The 20,616-nt window shown below is 37.2% G+C and overlaps 1 protein-coding gene across 3 annotated transcripts in view; it reads right to left on the minus strand.

Annotated features, from left to right (window-relative positions):
• Positions 1-20,616, minus strand: part of SELENOI (selenoprotein I) — a 43,025-nt gene that overhangs the window by 13,766 nt on the left and 8,643 nt on the right. For 2 of the 3 annotated variants that reach the window (XM_072770806.1, XM_072770808.1), the window contains exons 1-6: positions 17,397-17,486; positions 11,673-11,741; positions 11,116-11,224; positions 8,915-8,989; positions 4,736-4,998; positions 3,711-3,819 (exon numbers count right to left, since the gene is read on the minus strand). In XM_072770806.1, the coding sequence (XP_072626907.1) occupies positions 3,711-3,819; positions 4,736-4,998; positions 8,915-8,989; positions 11,116-11,224; positions 11,673-11,741; positions 17,397-17,471 (700 nt within the window). In that variant the 5' untranslated portion in view covers positions 17,472-17,486. Of the gene's footprint in view, positions 1-3,710; positions 3,820-4,735; positions 4,999-8,914; positions 8,990-11,115; positions 11,225-11,672; positions 11,742-17,396; positions 17,487-20,616 lie in introns of those variants that run through there. The other variant, XM_072770807.1, reaches the window with a different exon arrangement.

Here is a 20,616-nt window from a genome sequence, read left to right on the forward strand (position 1 = left end):
ACACACTGCATCTTCTATTTCTTCTCTAAATAGCACTTAATGTACTTTCCATATTGCAGGTTGCCTTCCAGATCACCGCAGTGAAGTGAATGTCATAATAAAGCAAGTCACATCATTTTTTTTTTGGTTTCCCAGTGCATAAAAGTTATGTTTATACTATAATGTAGTCTACTAAGCATGCAATAGCATTATGTCTAAAAAATACTTTAACATATATTGTTTTATTCATTTGAGCGAGAGAGCATGCACGTGAGTGCCCACACAAGCAAGGCATGGAGGGAGGGAGAAGCAGATTCTCCACTGAGCAGGAAACCCAAAGCAGAGCTCGATCCCAGAACCCAAAGATCACAACCTGGGCCTAAGGTGGACACTTAACCATATAAGCCATCCAGGCACCCCTAAAAAATACTTTACTACTAAAAAATTCTAATCATCATCTGAGCTCTCAGCGAGTCATAATCTTTTTGCTGGTGGAAGGTCTTGCCTCGAGGTTGATGACTGCTGAAGGTGGGGGTGACTGTGGCAAGTTTTTAAAATAGAAAACAATGATGCTTTCCACATTGACTGACTCCTCCTTTCACCAACAATTTCTCTATAGTGTGCAGTGCTGGTTGATGGCATTTTATCCACAGTAGAATTTCTTTCAAAATAGGAGCCAATCCTCTCAAATGCTGCCGCTGCTTCACTCAACTCAATTTATGTAATATTCAAAATCCTGTGTTGTCATTCCAACCATCTTCACCAGTAGATTCTATCCCAAGAAAACCATTTTCTTTTTGATCCATAAGAAGTAACTCCTTGTCAAAAAAAAAGAAAAAAGAAAAAAGAAGTAACTCCTTGTCTCTTACAAAGTTATTATGAGATTGCAGCAATTCAGTCCCATCTTCAGATTCTTGCTGATAATTCTACTTCTCTTGCTATTTCTACCACAGCTAGTTATTTCCTCCACTGAAGGCTTAAATCTCTCAAAGTCATCCATAAAGGTTGGAATCCACTTCTTCCAAATTCCTGATAATGTTGATATTTTGACCTCTCCCCAGGAATCACGAATGTTCTTGTGGCACCTACGAATGGTGAATCCTTTTCAGAAGGTTTTCAATTTACTTTGCCTAGTTCCATCAGAGGAATCACTTTCTATGGCAGCTATAGCTTTAAAGAAAAAAAAAGGTATTTATTTCTTTAATAATAAGACTTGAAAGTCGAAATTATTCTTCAATCTCCGGCAAAATGAATGCTGTGTTAACAGGCATGAAAACAACATTAATCTCATTGTACGTTGTCATCAGAGCTCTTGGGTGACTAGGTGCTTGCCAATTAGCAGTAGTATTTGAAAGAAATCCTTTTTTTCTGAGATCTCAATAGTGTGCTTAAAATATTCAGTAAACCATGCTATAAACAGATATACTATTAACCAGGCTTTGTTTTTCCATGTAGAGAGGACAGGCAGAGTAGATTCAGCAAATTCTTAAGGGCCCAAGGATTTTCAGAATAGCCAATGAGCACTGGCTTCAACCTTCAAGTCCCCAGCTGCATTAGCTCCTAACATGAGAGCCTGTCCTTTGAAGCTTTGAAGCCAGGCATTGATTTCTCCTCTCTAGCTATGGAAGTCCTAGATATAATTTCCTTCCAATGTTATATCTATACAGAAAATCTGTTGTTTGGGCAGCTGCCTTCCTTAATTATCTCAGTGAGATCTTCTGGGTAACTTGTGGCAGCTTCTACAGCAGCATTTACTGCTTCACTGTGCACTTTCATAATACAGAAGTCTTCTTTCCTTAAACCTCATGAACCAACCTCTACTAGCTTCAAACTTTCCTTCTGCAGCCTCTTTACCTCTCTCAGCCTTCACAGAATTGAAGAGTTAGGGCACTGTTCTGAATTAGGCTTTGGCTTAAGGGAATGTTGTGGCTGGTTTGATCTTCTATCCAGACCACTAAAACTTCTACATATCAGCAAAAAGGCTATTTCGCTTTCTTATCATTCATGTGTTCAGTGAGTAGCATTTTTCATTTCTTTCAAGAACTTTTCCTTTGCATTTACAAACATAGCTAATTGCTTGGTGTGAGGAGCCTGTGTTTTGGCCTATCTCGGCTTTTTTCCTCACAAAGCTTAATCATTTCTAAATCGTGATTTAAAGTGAGAGATGTGTGACTTTTCCTTTCACTTGAACCTTAGAGGCTACCGGAGGATCATTAACTGGCCTAATTTCAATATTGTGTCTCAGGAAACAGGGAGGCCCAAGGAGGGAGAGAAATGAGAGGGAGAACAGCAGGTAGGTAGAGCAGTCAGATACACACATCAATCAAGTTGCCTTACATGGGTGTGGTTTGTGATTCCAATAATAACATCAAAGATCACTGATCACAGAGCATTATAACAAAAGTTTGAAATATTGCAAGAATGACCAAACTATGACAGAGACATGAAGAGAGCAAGTGCTAACAGACTTGCCCGACAAAGGATTGCCACAGACCTTTGATTTGTAAAAAACACATTATCTGCAATACACAATAAGGTGAAGCGCCATAAAATGAGGTATACCTGTACTGGGAAATCTGCCTTATTTATTTGTAAAGAAACATGTGGGCTTCTGTTTTATTTCAGAGAGAAGAATTCAGATAAACTTACAGATCACAAAGTCATGTGCCTATAAAGTACCCACTTAACATTCAAAAATATATCTCACATACCAGAGGATTTCATCTTATCATTAAATTTAACATTTAAACATAAAATGCAGCAATACAGCCATAGGGTTAGCCGCTTAAATAAAAAGATTTGCTATGTGGTGGGAGTGAAAAACAGATACCCTCTTCAAGGTAGAGGATTCAGTTCATACAGAAACTCAAAAATGCACGCTGGGAAGATCATAGCAGGGTTCTAAAATATCCGTAGTCCAGGGCCCAGAAAAAGGCCCAAACAACTACCTAAAAGCCAGTGCCTATTGCACCACCTTTTTGGCTGCTTCTAAACTCAACTTAATGCCCATCCTATTATCAAGGTTCATTGGTAGTGAGAGAGGAGGTTTTTTAGATAAGGGAACACAACAGTAGCCAAGAGTTTGCTATTTTACTTCTACAGAGATACTATCGTTACTCCTAGCACCCCAAAGTAACAGCCCAGATAACTCCCTCTTTGCATCTTTGCATAGAAAACACTGCCCCTCCACCCCCGATATCCAATGATATCTATGGATATCTCTGGTTAAAATCAAAAGGAAAAGATTACCATGATCAAAAACTTTTACCTAATATCCAGTGGCAAAAGAAGGAGAGTATCTGAGAGGAACAGAAGGTCAACTTTTGGAGTGGATATATTATGAAATAATCTCTATCTTTCATTTATTCTACTTTCCACAAACTAATGATTTTCAATTTTGAGACAGGCATGAATTCTATACCAAATGTTCACCTAAATGTGGATCCTCTATATAATAGTCTAGATTCATTTAAATTGTTAGTTTACAAGGTTTATGTGATTTTGGTATTTATTTCCTTCTGACTAAAAATAGCAGCTTAGTGCTAAACAAAAAAACCAAAACAGAGAAACTTCATTTTCCTTACTGGTTTGGTTGAAACCAGGGCTGTAGGGCTGTTCTGATTTGCTGGAGGGTTTGGGAGAGGGGAAAAGGTGGTATAGCTTGTTATAATCAAACACTGGCTTCAATAATAAAGTGATGTTAAAATAGGCTTCAACATGGAGCTTCTTACCAATAATCATTGCAGTGAATAGGTCTCTATATAAGAAATTAAACAGGAAAGGTTCATACCAGGCCTCAACTCCCACAATTGCAGTCACTATGTAGACAAAAGATATAGTCTGGAAGGAAAATGCAGACAAAAGCATACAGGGGCATTAACAGCTGGAAAAATCAGGAAGACAATAATGCTGTATGCAGCATAAATCTAGTAAATAGTTTTAGTAAAAGCAAGAAGTACACTTAAATTTGAGACTGTGGCAAGTCTTCTTGCCTTTAACAATATGTTTTTCAGCCAACAGTGCCATAAAACAACTAACTTCTAAACAGTGCAAGCAACTGGGCATAATTTAGAACACTTTAAGGCACTTCAGGAATTGGTTAAGGCATAAGATGACCCAACTTTCTTCAAACACACTCCAACGTCTGATGCTTTACTGGGGCCTTAGGTGCAAATGGGCAAAATGGCAACACAAAAAGCTGGTATTCAAAGACAGGGAGAGTTAATAGCAAGCCTAATAAGTAAGAGAAAACAAGTATCTCTACTCATTGAAACATGGGCAGAAAAGACAAAAAAGCAACAATTATATGTGCATATTTTTATTTATAAAAATCAACAGTTCAAAGGAATATTTATTAACACTAAGAGACTCCTCTTTTTTTGTAATAATGACATTGTGATTATGGTTTTTTAAACAGTACTCTTACTATTTAGAGATATATATAGTAAAATATTTATCATCTACTATCAGGAATTTCCTTTAAAATAATTGGGAGGAAGGGTAGACATGAAACTGGACTGGCCATGTAGCTGCTGAAGCTAAGTAATAGGTACCTAAGGGTTCACCATGCTATTCTACTTTTCTGTTTGAAATTGTTTATAAATAAGCAAGAAACAATACAAAATAAAAAGGAAATTTTTTAAAAGTACAAATCAGTTCTTGCCAAAAAAGCGTAAGGGCTATAAAGAAGGAATGACAAAAACTTGTCCCCAAATTCATAGCAATGTTGAAAATTTAAGGCACAACACATACTTACCACCTGGCTAATGTCATATCCCCACGGCAGGAAAAGAATCCCTGTGTTATACTTTTCCCAGTGGGACAGGATGAAAGAAAACAAAACGACCCACAGCAGGAGATAAAGAACAAAAACACTGACACCAGATGGTCCTCGTCCAAAGATGGAATATACAGTCACAACAAAATAAACACATGACCAACTATCCAGGCCGTGGTCAAAAAGCTCCCCTAAAGGGGTGCTGGAATTGGTTCTCCTGGCTTGCTTTCCGTCCACACCATCTGCAACCAAAACACATTGCCATGGGAAAAGGTCAACATCTGTACCAGTACGCAGAAAGTCTTCTTTAATAAAGTAGAGAAAAAAAAAGTGGAGAAACAAATAAAACAGATCAGCAACTTAGCAATGTTAATTAACAAAGGAATAGCTACCAGCCAGTACTTTTTGTAAAAATCCAATCCTTCACTCCTACAATTTGAAGATTTCAGAAATAAAATCTGTAATTTCTAAGAGTTTAATCTAAAAATTAAAATACATTACATCACACTAAACAGTGTCAGTTTCAGATCTGAGGACAAAGCATTGTTGCTAGACTCTGAATTCCCCCAAATCTTCATAACAACTGAGTTGTTCAGTTAGCCACATGTTCTCCAGCCTCCAGAGAATATTCAATTAGTTACTCATTACAATTTATCTAACCACTCCTTGTTCTAGGATCCAAAAACACCCTGTGCTTCAATTCTAACACCGATTTCATGTTGTTAGAAATTAGTCACTTTGTTACAGATGTACCACTTCCATAATTGTAAGTACTTTCAGAAAAGGCTTTGAATGAAGTAGACATTCAGTAAATGTGAGAATTAAATGTATCAAAAACATGTAATGCACTATGCTTGATGCTGTGAAGATTAAAAGAATAACCTCAGAACAGATGAAGTTTGTGCCCTCAGCATTTATAACTGAGAAAGGAGACAAAACATGGTAATTAAAGATAGAGCACATCCCAAGCATAGAAGAGTACAGAAAAGGGACAAGTACTCTTCAGGCTAAGACTATCGAGAATGGCCTTCCAGACAAGACGAAACCTGAGTGGGGACATAAAGAATGAGTTGGATTTCAGTAGATAAGAGTATGCTGTTTCAAGAAGAGGGAGTGCTATCAGCACAAACACCAAGATGGAAAAGCACATGAGGGTTCAGAGAATGCCAAGTAGTTCAAGTTGACCAGAAAAAAAAACAGTATGTTAAAGGGCAGTAGAGAAGCTAGAAGGGAGGCTGGAGCAAGTTTAAGTTTCAGGGAGTACCAGGAGCTACTAATAGGATGTGAATAGGGGAGTGATTAGAATGAAAGTAGTGATGTGCTCTGAGAAGATTCCCCTGGCAGCAGAAGGAATGACAGGTTGGAGAGAGGACACTAATCAGCAGGCCTATGTGGACATGGGCTACAGTGGGAATGAAAGGCTCGAGGCAGGTGAGATATTAAGAAAATTAAAATGGCAATGTAGTGAAAGATGAGAAGTGAGGCTGAAGGACCAGAAGATCCTTTCCAGAATCTCCCATCTGGGTAACTAAGAGAGAGATAGGAAATAAAGAAGTCCAAAGGAGTATGAGAGATGGAAAAGATGCTAAGTATAATTTTGGGTGCTAAAACTGAAGTTTTGGCAGAATTCCACATGGTAATATCAAGCAACTCAACCTAAGGTACTTACTAGCAACTCAGAAGACAGACGAGGGCTAGATAGAAACTCAGGAGTCATCTCCATAGTCGGAAGTATCAGGATTGCCAAGGGAATGAGTGGAAAGAGAAAGTTAAGGGTAAAGCACAGTGGAACACCTTCATTTAGAGGCAGAAACAGAGGAGCCGGGGGGGGGGGGGGGGGGGAGTGGGGGGGGTGCAGGGAGAAAGACAGAGAGAATAAAAACCAGCTAAAAAGAAGAACCTGAAGCATAACTCTGCATGTTTGTGCAGGAACCAACTACTCTGCTAAAGAAGGTATCATTCCTGTGGTCTCTTAGTAACTGCTGGTCTAGTAGAGGAGACATTATTAAGAAGAAGGAGAAAAAAAAAAAAGCTGAATCATAAAAATTTCTCCCCAAAAGAAATAGTTAACTATTAGGCTAATTGTAAAGATTCAGATTTAAGGAATTAAATTCCTTAAATCCTATGATTTATGAATTCTATCCTATGAATTCCTATGATTATTGTATTTACTTGCTCACCATAGTATGTACTACCTATAGCGCCTACCTCAGTTTGTGGCAAAGAAGGCCTTTAGAAACATTGCTGAAGGAATATATGAAAGGATGAATCCCAGATTTCCTGTCCAAACACTACAGATCTCTGTTATATAGTGTTGGGAACTCTTTTGCCATTAAGTAGCTAAAATATTTCCACAAAGTCTCTTCTCATTATTTGCTGGGTTAAATTCCTGTTTGTGGTGCAACTCCTGGGCAGTTATTACAAACACTGAATTCATGGGCTACATACTAATTAGGTGGTTGTTTTTTTGTTTTGTTTTGTTTTTTAAGATTTTATTTATTTGTTTGAGAGAGAGGGAGAGGCAGAGGGAGAAGCAGACTAGATGCTGAGCAAAGAGCCTGATGCAGGGCTTGATCCCAGGACCCTGAGATCATGACCTGATTGGAAAGCAGGTGCTTAACCAACTGAGCCACCCAGGTGCCCCACTAATTAGGTTTTGTACATTTTCCCACTGAACCCATTCCAGCTCCAATCCAAAGTCTGATGTCTGGATATGTTTCAGAATTTTTTTTTTAGAAAGGTAATTCAGGGCATATACCATATATTGGGGTGGGGGGGCAACTCAGGAAGATCTAGAACAGCACCCTGTGATCAAACACATTAATATTTCTGCAGCAAAATGTGAGAATAGTCACACTAGAATAAAGTTTAGAATTTGCCTCACGTTAGTTCAAGGCAGTTTTGCAACAAATAGTTCATGTTTGGTCAGGATTTTTGCCAAAATTGTGGACATGAAACAGGTAGGTGGTACAGTACATCAAAAGGTCCTTATGACATGCTGTTAAAAGTCAGAGCCTCCAGGCCACTCTCACCTTTTCCCCTATTTCTTCTTGCCCTTGCCAACCAACCCTACAGCATAATTTTCTAAACCTGCTCATCTTTAAGAACAAATGTACAGTAAGGGAGGAAACAACAACAAAAAAAGAACAAATGTGCAAAAGTTTCTGCCTGAAAATGTAATTTCTCACTAAGCTTTTCCCTAATTCTTCTAGACTTCATTCTCTTCCTTCCCCAAATTCTCACACCTTTGGTCACCTGCAATGACAGCAGTTAATCATGTACCAAATTATAATGATTTTATGAATACAAGTTATTTTTACCTAAAGAGATCCTAGCAACTTTAACTCAGGGTCTGGTATTTTGTATTCATTTAAAAACTATATACTGAGAGCCTACTATATGTTAGGCACTATTCTAAACACTGGGTACATAGCCCTTAAAGCTGCAAGTAAGTCATATGGCTTTAAGTACTATGGAGAAAAATAAAGCAGGGAAGGGGAATAAGAGAATACAGGATAAGCCATGCAGATAACCTCAACAAAAAGCATTCTTGGCAAAACAGACAGTATGGCCTAGCACAGCAGACTTCCCGAACCACCCCCTCCACCAAATAAGAATTGATCATTTCTTATTTTTGTTTTCTCACTGTGCTCTATTATAGCAGCTCTCTCAGTATTCCACAATTTGATACGTCAGTGTTGCTTCCCAAACGTAAGGCAAAAACGATGTCTTATTCTAGTTGTTGGTAAATATTCTTTGTAAAGAGCCAGAGAATAAATAGTTGAGGCATTGTGGGTAATCAGTAGTCTCTGTTGCAACCCTCAACTTTGTCTTTGTTGCAGAAAGCCGGCACAGACAACATGTAAAGGAATAGATATATCTGTGTTCCAATAAAACTTTACTTATAAAACCATGCAACAGGCCAGAGTTGGCCTGTAAGAGGTAGTCTGCCAACTTCTACCTTATTCTTTGCATTCCTAGCAACAAACGACATTTTCCATACAGAAACTCAAAAATATATGTATTAAGTTGAACGGGAAATTAACAACCCTGAGTTAAAATGAATTAAGCTAAGTGAAAATGTTAACTTGGTAAGATGGCCATCCCTACTGACAGATTCACCAGTCACTGAATAATGAGCATTTGCCAATTTCTTACCTAGAGTGTAGGCTATGAAGTTGAGGATGCCCACTACAATCCAAACCCAATCAGGGACATGCTTGTAACCTGGTGCTGCAAAGGAAAGCAATGCAGGTTTTAATACAAAGTACAATTGTTCTTACCATAGCTATATACCGCCAATGAGAAATATTTCTATTTATTAAATAAAAGTTAAAGTACTTTATAATGTACTTTTAATGCAGAATTAGGTAGATATTAAAAATATATCTGTAAACTGACAAAACTTTGGTTTTGCCAAAACCAAAAGTAGTTGCCCAACCCCTCATAAAGAATAGACATTTGAACTTTAATCATAACTCAAAACTGTTCATCTTTACTTGAAAATTGCTTAGGCACTGGGAAAGAAAATTAGTATTTTTGAGACTTAAAAGATGCTTGTGTTTAATCTGATCCTCATTTACAATTATCCTACAAACATATATTGAGCTTTCAATCTATATTCTCTCATTATGTTACTAACTAGCTAATGTGGATATAGACAGATCACCTCCACTGTATGGATGAATTTGGCATCAGAATCATTCTGAAATGCCAGGACCTCACTATTTCCCCCTAAGATAGAACAACTGAGAATCAGGAGGTCTGGGTTCTAGTCCTGTATTCAACCAGCAGTGTGATCAAGAAAGTATCATTTAACTTCTCCTGTTTTCCATTTACCAGATATACCAGGACTGGATGGTTTATCTAGTCCTCCAGGATCTAGGATTTGGGGAAATATACATTAATATTTACATATTTTTACCTCTCTTAATAACTAAGTAAATAATGTTAGAGTAGTGGGAAAAAATAATTATTTCTAGTTATAAAACTTTTGACGATGTTCTAAGATTAAAATACAAATTTTTAAAAAACTGCTTAGTATCAAAATGATGCTTAATAAAATTTAGTCTTATTATTCATGTTGTACTTTATGATCTTCATAAAGTTGCCATTTTATTACATGTATAGAAGCCATGGATTAAAATTTCATTTGATAATTAGGTATATCTATAGTTTCAATATTCAGAATTTCTATAATGTTAAGTCATAAGTTTTTGAAACTCTGAACTTTCCACAAAAACAATGTTGTCAGGACAGTTTCTCCAAAGTCTGTCCACAAAAGTCTGCTAAGCCCACAGATTAACTATGACACATTTAAAACTCCTTACTACATCATTTTTAAGTATTCTTTATTTTTTAAGATTTTATTTATTCATGAGAGATACAGAGAGAGAGAGGCAGAGACATAGGCAGAGGGAAGAAGCAGGCTCTCCACAAGGAGCACCATGCAGGACTTGATCTTGGAACTCTGGGATCACACCCTGAGCCAAAGGCAGACGCTCAACCGCTGAGTCACCCAGGCGTCCCATTTTTAAGTATTCTTATTAGAAAATACATATCAAACTTAGAACGCAAAAAAATTTTCATTCCATCTTCCCTCCATCTTTCCATTCCTCTCAACTCCATCAACTGGCTGAGCAATGAAAATAAACTCTATCTCCCACTTATCCGTCCCTCACCCCCAAATACAGCCAGATTCTGTCCCATGGCCTGCATCAGAAACAGCAAAGGAGAAAGTGAAGACAGGAATAGGGTGAAAGACACTGGAGTCTGGGGTGGCAGCAGGCTGACAACTGCCTCCAAAAGCGTTTCTTTCCTCTCTTTTCCAATGAGGGTCTCGACTTCAGTCAATAAACGTTTGAGGTCTAAGAACCATTTTCAATGGAAACTCGGTGTCATTAAAGGCAAATATGGATGCTGAGCAGAAGGAGAGATCACATTCCCTTCAAAAAGGGGGGGGACTTTTCTTGCATAATTAGAGTAAGGGAAAGGATATTTCTGGAACTGATAAGTACGTTGGACCCTGTTCATACTCAATTTCAGGCAGTGTCATAGTCTTAATTATTCATCTTCTTATAAATCCAATTATTTTTCCTTATTTATCAAAACCTCATTGCTTTTTAGATAGCATATCTAAATTAAGGAGTCAAGTGGGTTTCTAAAATTTGATGGAAACATCCATAACAGATTGTGAAAATACAACTTAGCTTTTACATCCAATTCCTAACATTTTACATATCCTTATAGTATCCAAAAGTTCCACAAAATACAACCATATGAATAAAACCAGAAGATAACCACATCTCATTTTTCTCTACTTAGACATGTTAAATTTTATATTAAAGTAATAACCTTACCTGAAGCATAAAAGTCAGGATCAAAGTATGCCATAAGTAGAAAATTGAATACAACCAGCAGAAAGCCAGAGAAGGTTATCAGATTTGGAGCCAGCCAGGTAGGAAATACCTATTTTTTTTTTCAAAATAATTACAAAATTATTAAAGGAATCTTTCTGGCCATAATACAAGACGCAAATTTAAGTGATAATAAAAGCTATATACTTAAAATATCACACATATATTAAAATGTAAGCCACAATGTCCAGTTGAAAAAAAATAAGCATCTTTCTTCTATTTTTTATATTTCAAATAATTCTGTAATCAACAAATTTTTATAATCATAACATTACATTTACTTTAGAAAATTTTAAAATTTATTTTATAAAAATGATAAATTCTAGAGTATAAACTTAAACTCCAAAGGTGAAATAAATCAAAAGGTATATGACCAAGGGAAAGGAAGATGGGAGAGTTAGTTTCTCTAGATTCCTATCAAACAAACAGCTGCATTCATAACACTCCTTAAAAATTTAAAACTTACTAAAACAGAAGTACAAGTCTATTAATTATCTTACCTTTACTATAGTGTTCCAAAATGGATGCATGATATACAGAGAGAGTGGATTGGTATCCACAGCACTGTACTGTTAAGAAATGAAAGAAAATATTCAGTTATCCTTGCACATTAGCAAGTAGAACAGTATTTTTGGAGTGAAAATAATATTACAAAAATAACTTGGAGAATATGTCTATTTACATGATGTCCTCACCTAAATAACAAAACTGGGGGAACATTATAAGTGGGACAAAGACAGTCAAGTACAGCCAGATTTCTTTTTCTCACTCAATTTTTATAATGTTGCAATATTTCAGCAGAGAAATTTATATTGCTTACAAGTTCTCATTTACAAGGCCAAATCAGGGATCCCTGGGTGGCTCAGCAGTTTAGGGCCTGCCTTTGGGCCAGGGTGTGATCCTGGAGTCCCAGGATCGAGTCCTGCATTGGGCTCCCTGCTTGGAGCCTGCTTCTCACTCTTCCTGGGTCTCTGCCTCTCTCTCTGTGTCTCTCATGAATAATAAATAAAATCTTAAAAAAAAAAAAAAAGCCAAATCAAAATGTACACACTGTGTACATTCAAATGTTGATTTTTCTCAACCTCCTCATACCACCACTAATGCACTTAGTAGCTGTGTGACCTTGGGCAAGTTTCAATCCCTTAGTTTGTTCATCTGTAAATGAGGGTCATAGCTTCTATCACAAAGGACTGCCACAAAAATTATGTAAAATAATCATATGTGAGAAATACTTGCCCACAGTAAGTGCTATGTAAGTATTAGATATTATTAAATGTGGGGAGGGTTTTAAATATTTTATTTATTTATTTATTTATTCATAAGACACAGAGAGAGAAAGGCAGAGACATAGGCAGAGGGAGAAGCAGGCTTCCTCTAGAGAACCTGATGTAGGACTCGATCCCAGGACCCTGGGATCACGCCTTGAGCTCAAGGCAGATGCTCAACCACTGAGCCATCCAGGTGCCCTTAAATGTGTTTTAACCACCAAAGGATGACAGTTCCCTTTACAGCAGGAAAATTGATTACATAAATAAGCAAAGGAAGACGATAGGTTAGGGTTCTGTGGTAATCCAGTTTATTACCTAACTATTGAGTTATTTAGTGAAACTTCAAAGGATATTTTAACAAATATTTGTATATAAATACATAAAACTTTAAGTCATACCAATGACTTATTATTCATCAAACACACACATACTGGAGTACCTGGCATGTTGAAAGCACTTCACTCAGTGTGGGGAAGAAAATACTCAATTGGTAAGGGTAATTCCCACCTCAAAGAGTGGGAATATTACCTAATTCATCCAGCTAACATTTAAACAATGTCACAACAGTCAAATATCTGAAAAAAGTTTTTTTTATATTAATATTTAGTTGGTACATAAACTAAATAGTAAGCAATTGAATATGTTGGCACCCAGATCCACCTGATGTAGCCAGTGGGTCAGATAAGTGGGGAAACCACACATTTCAAGCGCATCATCTACAAAGTACAAAAGCTGTAAGAAGTCCAAATCAAAAGGAAACTTTAAAGATATCACATGAATACCTAATACGATGTACAAAGTACAATGTTCTTAATTTAAATGTTTGCTTGATGAGTCTCATCCAGCAGCTTTCCATAATTTAAATTAGATCCAAAAGAAGGTCCTTATCTGATGATATTTTGATTTAAAGGGTCCTCTTTTTAAATTCTAAAGTTTTACCTCTAATTTTCTACTTCAGGAGACCAGAAGTATGTAAAGAATGCAGTGCTAAATGTAAGAAGGTCAGTTTGCTTAAATGGACATTTCACATTTAAGCTCTAGTACAGCAAGAAATGTAATATGAGATCACAAAAGGTAGCAAACAATAAACCTAAAAAACACTCTGTGTTCTAGCCTTACACACCTGAGTATTTTTCAAGATCACATATCACTTAGTATAAACGAAGAAACTTAAAACTGTCTTGTGAATCAACAGGAAGAAAAAAGTGATTCAAACCTTCCACATGCATGAAAAAATACATAAGACATAAACTTTTAAAGATGTTAAACTGGCTTCAGGTATCTGTGAAAGCTAATTAAATATATTTTTATTTTCTATTGGAATGGTACAGATCTGAACACTTTAACCAGGTAATCCACTGTTAAGGCCCACTGTGACTTGCTTGATCTTCAGTCTGCAAGGCCAGATGAGACTACTGCCCTGGAGAAATGCTTGAAAACCACAACCCGGGTTTGAGAGAATCACTCCAAGGCAAAATCTCAGAACGCAAGAGTTCAGAAGATGTCTAGTTCTTGTATACCTGACTCTCATCTTTGCAAATAGGTAAAATAGTTATTTGGCCTCTTTTTAAATGCCTCCAGTGGCAAAACAAAAAAACAAACCCTCATTATTTCCAGAAGCAAACCAACCCATATTAAACAAACTTTTCTAAACACCAACAAAATCCTCCCTATGCCCCACATTTTCTAACCTGTTTTCATTTTGCTCTACAAAGTTAAGCAGACAAGGGTCCAATTTTTCTTCTAAACGACAGTGCTTCAGTTACTTGAAAACCATTCTCCCTGTGACAACCTACATCTTCTCTTCAACTGCTTAAACATTCCATGTTCCTCTTGCTGCTCTTTTTGCCACGCTTTCAATCTTCTTCCTCATCTAGGTCTTGTGCTTTGGACCAGAGGTTGGAAAGTTTTTTCTAGAAAGCACCTGATAGTAAGTATTTTAGGCTCTGTAGGCCATATGGTCTCTGTAACAAACACTCAACACCACCACTGAAGCAAGAAAGCAGTCACTGAAAACAGGTAAACAAATGGGCACAGCTGTGTTCTAGGAAAATTTTATTCACAAAAACAGATGTCTGAAGGCTTTAGTTTGACAACCTGTGCTCCAGACAATCCAACGTGTTGCTAAACCAACACAAACATATGATTCAGGGCATAAAAACCATTTCATGTGGCACATGAGTAGAAAGAACGGTGACCATAAGCCCCTCTCCCTCAACATTCCTCTGATGCTCAACATATTAATTTCCTATGGCAACAAAATCACTCTGCAGACTTAAATACAATACACAGTTGGACTCCTAAGCCATCTTTCACTATGCTAGTATGAGGATGACTGTTGGAAGCTAAGTACAAGACTCTACATTTACCATTATAACATTTCATCTTAATAGATTCAACTCATCTTTCTATCCCCTCCAGATCTCTTCAGATTCAGACTCATCTATCCAAGGTAGTAGCTATGCCTCTCCAAAATCTCAGCTTGTAAATTTATCATGCTAATAATGCTGATAAAGTCAACATTCACCTAAGTCTCTGTAAAAATGCTGATCATAATAGAACTTCTAAGCATTTCCCTCAAGATTGCTCTTAGTACATTTAATAATTTTTATTTGGGTATAAACTTGTCCTGTCATCTACAGCAATTAGCCTACCTTTCTCGCAAGAGAAAAATTTCATAAAATCTTAGTAAAATCAGACTTTAGATTACATTTTGCCAAAAATCAGAAAGTTCCAGAAGTTTTTTTTTTTTTTACTTCAATACAAGTCAAAATAAAGCAGAGTTCATTCTTCATTCATTCATTCAGTAAGCCAACAAATATTTATAATTGAGTACCTATGATTATGCCAGGCAAATTTGTGCTGAGCCCAGAGAAGACAATGATGAACAAGACCCTGTATTCACCAAGTATACAGCTCATTGTAAATAGATGGTAAGCACGAAAACAAGGAATAATCACAAGTTGTGTTAAATACTGTGAAGGAAATAAGCAGCATATTTTGCAAGAGGACACAGGGTAGGAAGGGTTCCTAGTCAGAGCAGTCAGAGAAAGCTTCTCAAAGGAGAGAACACTCAGCTGAGTCTAAGAAGATGAGAAGAAAGATAGGGAACATCTGAGACACTATATTGAGTCAAAGAAACAAGACACTAAAGAGAACATGCTGTTGTAGATTCCACTTACATGAAGCTAAAAAACAGACAAATTAATTTATGACAAAAAAGTCATAATAGTTTGATGAGAGACACTGAATAGGGGCCTTCTGAAGTGCCAGAAATAATTCTGTATCTTGATCTGGGTGGTAGTTATTTGGGTATATACATATGTAAAAATTCATTACAAGACACTTAAGATCTGTGCATTAATATGTAATTTATATCTAAAGAGAAATCAAAAATACATATGTGGCAGGGGCGCTTGGGTGGCTCAGATGGTTGAGAGTCTGCCTTCGGCTCAGGTCATGATCCCAGGATCCTGGGATCAAGCCTCACATCAGGCTCCTTGTTCAGTGGGGAGCCTGCTCTTCCCTCTCCCACTCCCCCTGCTTGTACTCTCTCTCTGTCAAATAAATAAATTAAATCTTTAAAATATATATATACATATATGTGTATGGCAGTATGCATGTGTATGGTGTGCATAGGTGTTGCAGGGAGGGAAGTACATGCCAAGATAACTTCCAAGCAAAGGCCACAAAGCTAGAAATACTTGACATACTGAAGGAAGGCTAATGCAGCTATAGCTTAGTGAACACAGAAAAATGACAGGAAATGAAATGGAGGCATGGACCTATACCACCCAGCAAGACCACAGTGAGCCAGATTTTATTCTAAGCCCAATGCACACGCTGATTTATATTTTAAAGGATTTTTAAAGGATTGTACTAACTACAAAAAAAAAAAAGAACTGGATGGAGACCAAAGTCCAGAGACCAGTTACAAGACTCAAAGTACATCAGGCAGAGAAGATTATGGGTTAGACTATAGGTTAGGATTAGCCGTACAGTTAACTTTTAAATGACTTCCAAAGATGCTCTGAAGCATATGTTTTGGAGGACATTAAAAATGTGACATTCCCCTTAATTTAAGAAGGAAACTGACTGATGAAATGAAATTCTGAAACTGCCTCCTTGGACATAGAAGTATTTCCTTTACAAAAGTACTATATTTCAAATCCCTTCTCAGTACTGATAAGAAAAATGATACAAACTGATGCCCCTGGCACTAAATACAGAGCTTTGGACAAATTATTAATTACTCTGAGGCCACTGTCCCAAGTAATGCTCCACTATCTACACTCAGCAGCAGATTTCCCCTACTTGGTCTTTCTTCTACACAATATAAAATAGGACTCTTACTGTTAAATGATTTTTAATATAAGGCCTGTCTTTACCCATCTGAAATATAAGCTTTATACTTTTCTTTTAAGATTTATTTATTCGAAAGAGAAAAAATACAAGTAGGAGGAGGTGCAGAGAGAGAGGGAATCCTCAGACTCCCTGGGGAGCAAGGAGCCTGAAAAGCGGGCAGGGGAGGGGGGAGGCGGGGACCGATAACCTGATCCCACAACTCTGAGATCATAACCTGAACCAAAATCAAGAGTTAGTTGCTCAACCAACTGAGCCACCCAGACACTCCTAAACTTTATACTCATAAAACACATTTAGTTAAGTATAGTAACCCATTAAATGTGACTCAATACAAGCTCTTAGTAGTTCATAAACTGCACTTATTGTTAATCAATTCAGATGCAAACTCAAAATGATATTTCTAATTTTAAAAAACTATTTCCAAAATTCTTGAGTTCGAAATTATCCATGTTTTTAGGACTAAAAAGCAAGATATCCATAAAGAACCAATTTTAGTTTACAACTGGGTTTGCTATATGAAATTGTAGTTTTTATATGTTGCTCACAATAACTTTTCAGACATCCCTAAAATGAAACACACACATTACCAACCTCTCTTAAAACAGAAGAAAGAATCATCTCTCTCGTTGACAATACTGAGGTCAGACCCTTGTTGACAGGACTCATGGCTCAATTATGTTTAGGTGTTTAAAGTCCTTTACAGGGGTAAAATCCATTTTGGCCAACATGTACTCCACCTAGAACAGAGTTCTTTAGCAATGGCATCCCAATCCTCCCGGCTAGTCACTTAAGCACAAAACATAAAACAAGGAATCTCAATTACTTAAAAAACTGTTATTCACTCAACAAATATCAAGGCAATCAAAAGAGTGGCCTTTCACATACAAATGTGGGACTCACTGAACACTGGGATATAAAGAAACTTAAAGAGAATGGAGAAAACTTCCCAACTTGATCTTTTGTGTTTCTGGTACACAGCAGCCTGAGCTCAACAAACATATTTCAATGTTTGCACATATGAATGAATAAATGCATGATCTACTTTGCATGTTTGTTTAAGTAGCAGTAGAGGGTTAAGGTATCAGAGTTGAGAAGAAATGTTACTCCCCTCACCAAATCTATTTTCCCCTACGAACTAGTCCACAGCAACTTCAACTTCACAAGACGAAATTCTTCTTACTCTTCCCCTATTAATAATATGTTTAGGGACATCTGGGTGGCTCAGCAGTTGAGCGTCTGCCTTCAGCTCAGGATGGGATCCCGGGATCTGGGATTGAGTACCACATCGGGCTCCTTGCAGGGAGCCTGCTTCTCCCTCTGCCTGTGTCTCTGCCTCTCTCTCTGTGTCTCTCATGAATAAATAAATAAAATCTTTAAAAATATATGTTTACATTTGTATGTTTTACAGTTTCCACCAATTACAGCTGTTCTCTTGATATTGTAAAATAGATTATTCCTACCTATATCACAAATGATGAGACTATAAAATTCAAGGATTACAACAAATAATAAACAGGAAGGTCTGAACTGTAAATCCTTTCTGATTCATTCTGGAACACGTCTATGAAATTGATCACTTTGTCTGAAACCAGACTACTGTTTCTTGGTTCAAATACAATAATGATCCACTTAGACCCAATTTACTGAAATCTAAAACATACTTTTTGTCTTCCAACTTATGGCAGACACTTCCAGTTTATGGCAGACACACAATTTATTTACTTTATTACACAATAAAGTAATCCCCAGTGAGTGGAGCCCCAGTATAAGCAATCTCCTCCCTCTGATGGTTCATTCCCCTCCCTTGAGGGCAGACCCTGTGATTAGCTATAGAAAGATGACAGATGTCACTGCCTTGATTAGGATACATTATATGACAAAAGTGATGGGATATCACTTTCATGATATATATATATATATATATATTTTTTTTTTTTTTTTTTTATGATAGTCACAGAGAGAGAGAGAGAGGCAGAGACATAGGCAGAGGGAGAAGCAGGCTCCATGCACCGGGAGCCCGATGTGAGATTCGATCCCGGGTCTCCAGGATCGCGCCCTGGGCCAAAGGCAGGCGCCAAACCGCTGCGCCACCCAGGGATCCCCATGATATATTTCTTTACGTAAGTCTTCATCTTAGCAATCTGGAGGAGTCTCCTGCTGATCTTTAAGAAGAAGCAAACAGCAATAATGTGAACTGCCTCTGGTGATGGCCATGTGGCAGGGAAAAGTCGGAAAGCCCTAGTAGCTAAAACCCTCAGCCCTACAACTGGAAAGAACTGAATGCTGCCAACCACACAAGCCTGGACGAGGACCCTAACCTGCAGATGAGAGCACAGCCCAGCTGACATCTTAACTGCAGCCTGGTGAGACCCTAAACAGAGAGAGGAGCTGGCTAACCAATGCCCAGACTCCTAACTCATAGAAACTGTGAGATAATAAATATGTGTTGTTTTATGCCACCAAGTCTGTGATAATTTGTTACCCAGCGATAGGAAACCAGTGCACAACTCTGAAAGCACTACATCATCTTTTCTACTAAGAGATATCTTAAGGCTCCTACCCACAAAAATAAGACTACTTGATGCATGAGAGCCAACACATTATGGTAATATAGTTTCTTACTCCTTTACATCCATTTCTTGGTTTCATTAATACCTCTCTTCAGATTGCAATGTAATTGAATAATTCTTCAGTGAAGTGGTTCTCAAACTGTAGTCACCAAACTGAATCCAAATTCTTGGGACTCTGCCCCAGACATACAGAATCAGACACTCTTTAGTAGGAGTATAACCCAGCAATCTCTTTCAACAGACCCTCCTGGTAAGTCTGAAACACACTCAGGTTTGAGGACCACTGCTCTGATGAAAGCAAACATGAACAGCACTCCCACAACTCCTCAGCTGAAGGATAAACCACACCATTAGTTTAGTGGCCAACATCTATCCCTCCTTATGGTAACTTCAAATACTGCATTGCAAGCAAGAGACAAGGTATAATAAAATCCAGCAAATACTCACTAAATTTACTAAATACAAGACATTATGCTAGAAACAATCTATGATATAAAAACACCAAACCTAAAGTGGGAAAAAAAAAAAGGAGGGGTTCAATTAACCCTGGGACAAAAATTTAAAATTTCTTAAAATACTTTTTATCAATACAAGACTTTAAGAACTATACTCACAGAGAACATAACTCCGTAGACAATGAGATCTCCTTTCAGTCAGTATTATCACTTACATCTACTAACAAGTCAGAAGGAAGATGGTGACAGAATATTAGAGAAGTTAGGGCAGTAAGAACAAGCAAGTCATGATGTCAAACAGGTTTGCTTGCTAAACTTAATCTACAATAAATTCTAACGAGATGAGAGGACAAAAGGAGAGGTCATTAAGTGAAGAAAAATTTGAAATCTTTGCAGGGAAATCTGGATATCAGACATATGATAAATACATAGAAGGTACTGCAGATTCTTAAATAGGAAAGTGGTATTTGAGACAATTTACTTACTCTGCCTGTTGTACTATTATATATGATTAAACAGAAGAAGAAATCTGAAGTCAAAGTCTCTCTGTGGGATCCAAGCTAGATACAGACCTCTGTTACTCTTTCTATCTCTCTGTTGTCACCCTTAACTTGCTCTCCTAAAATACACTTTCTCTTGGTATAACTTCCTGGAGTGTAGGTACACATGTGTTATACGTTGGCCAATACTCACAAACAGGGAGGCACAAATGTCAAGTATTATTTCTTACTTAGCACTAATATACCACTATGTGCCAGGCATTTTACAAATATTAATTCATTCAAT

This window comes from Canis lupus, chromosome 12 (assembly GCF_048164855.1).
Source record: "Canis lupus baileyi chromosome 12, mCanLup2.hap1, whole genome shotgun sequence".
NCBI lineage: Eukaryota > Metazoa > Chordata > Mammalia > Carnivora > Canidae > Canis > Canis lupus.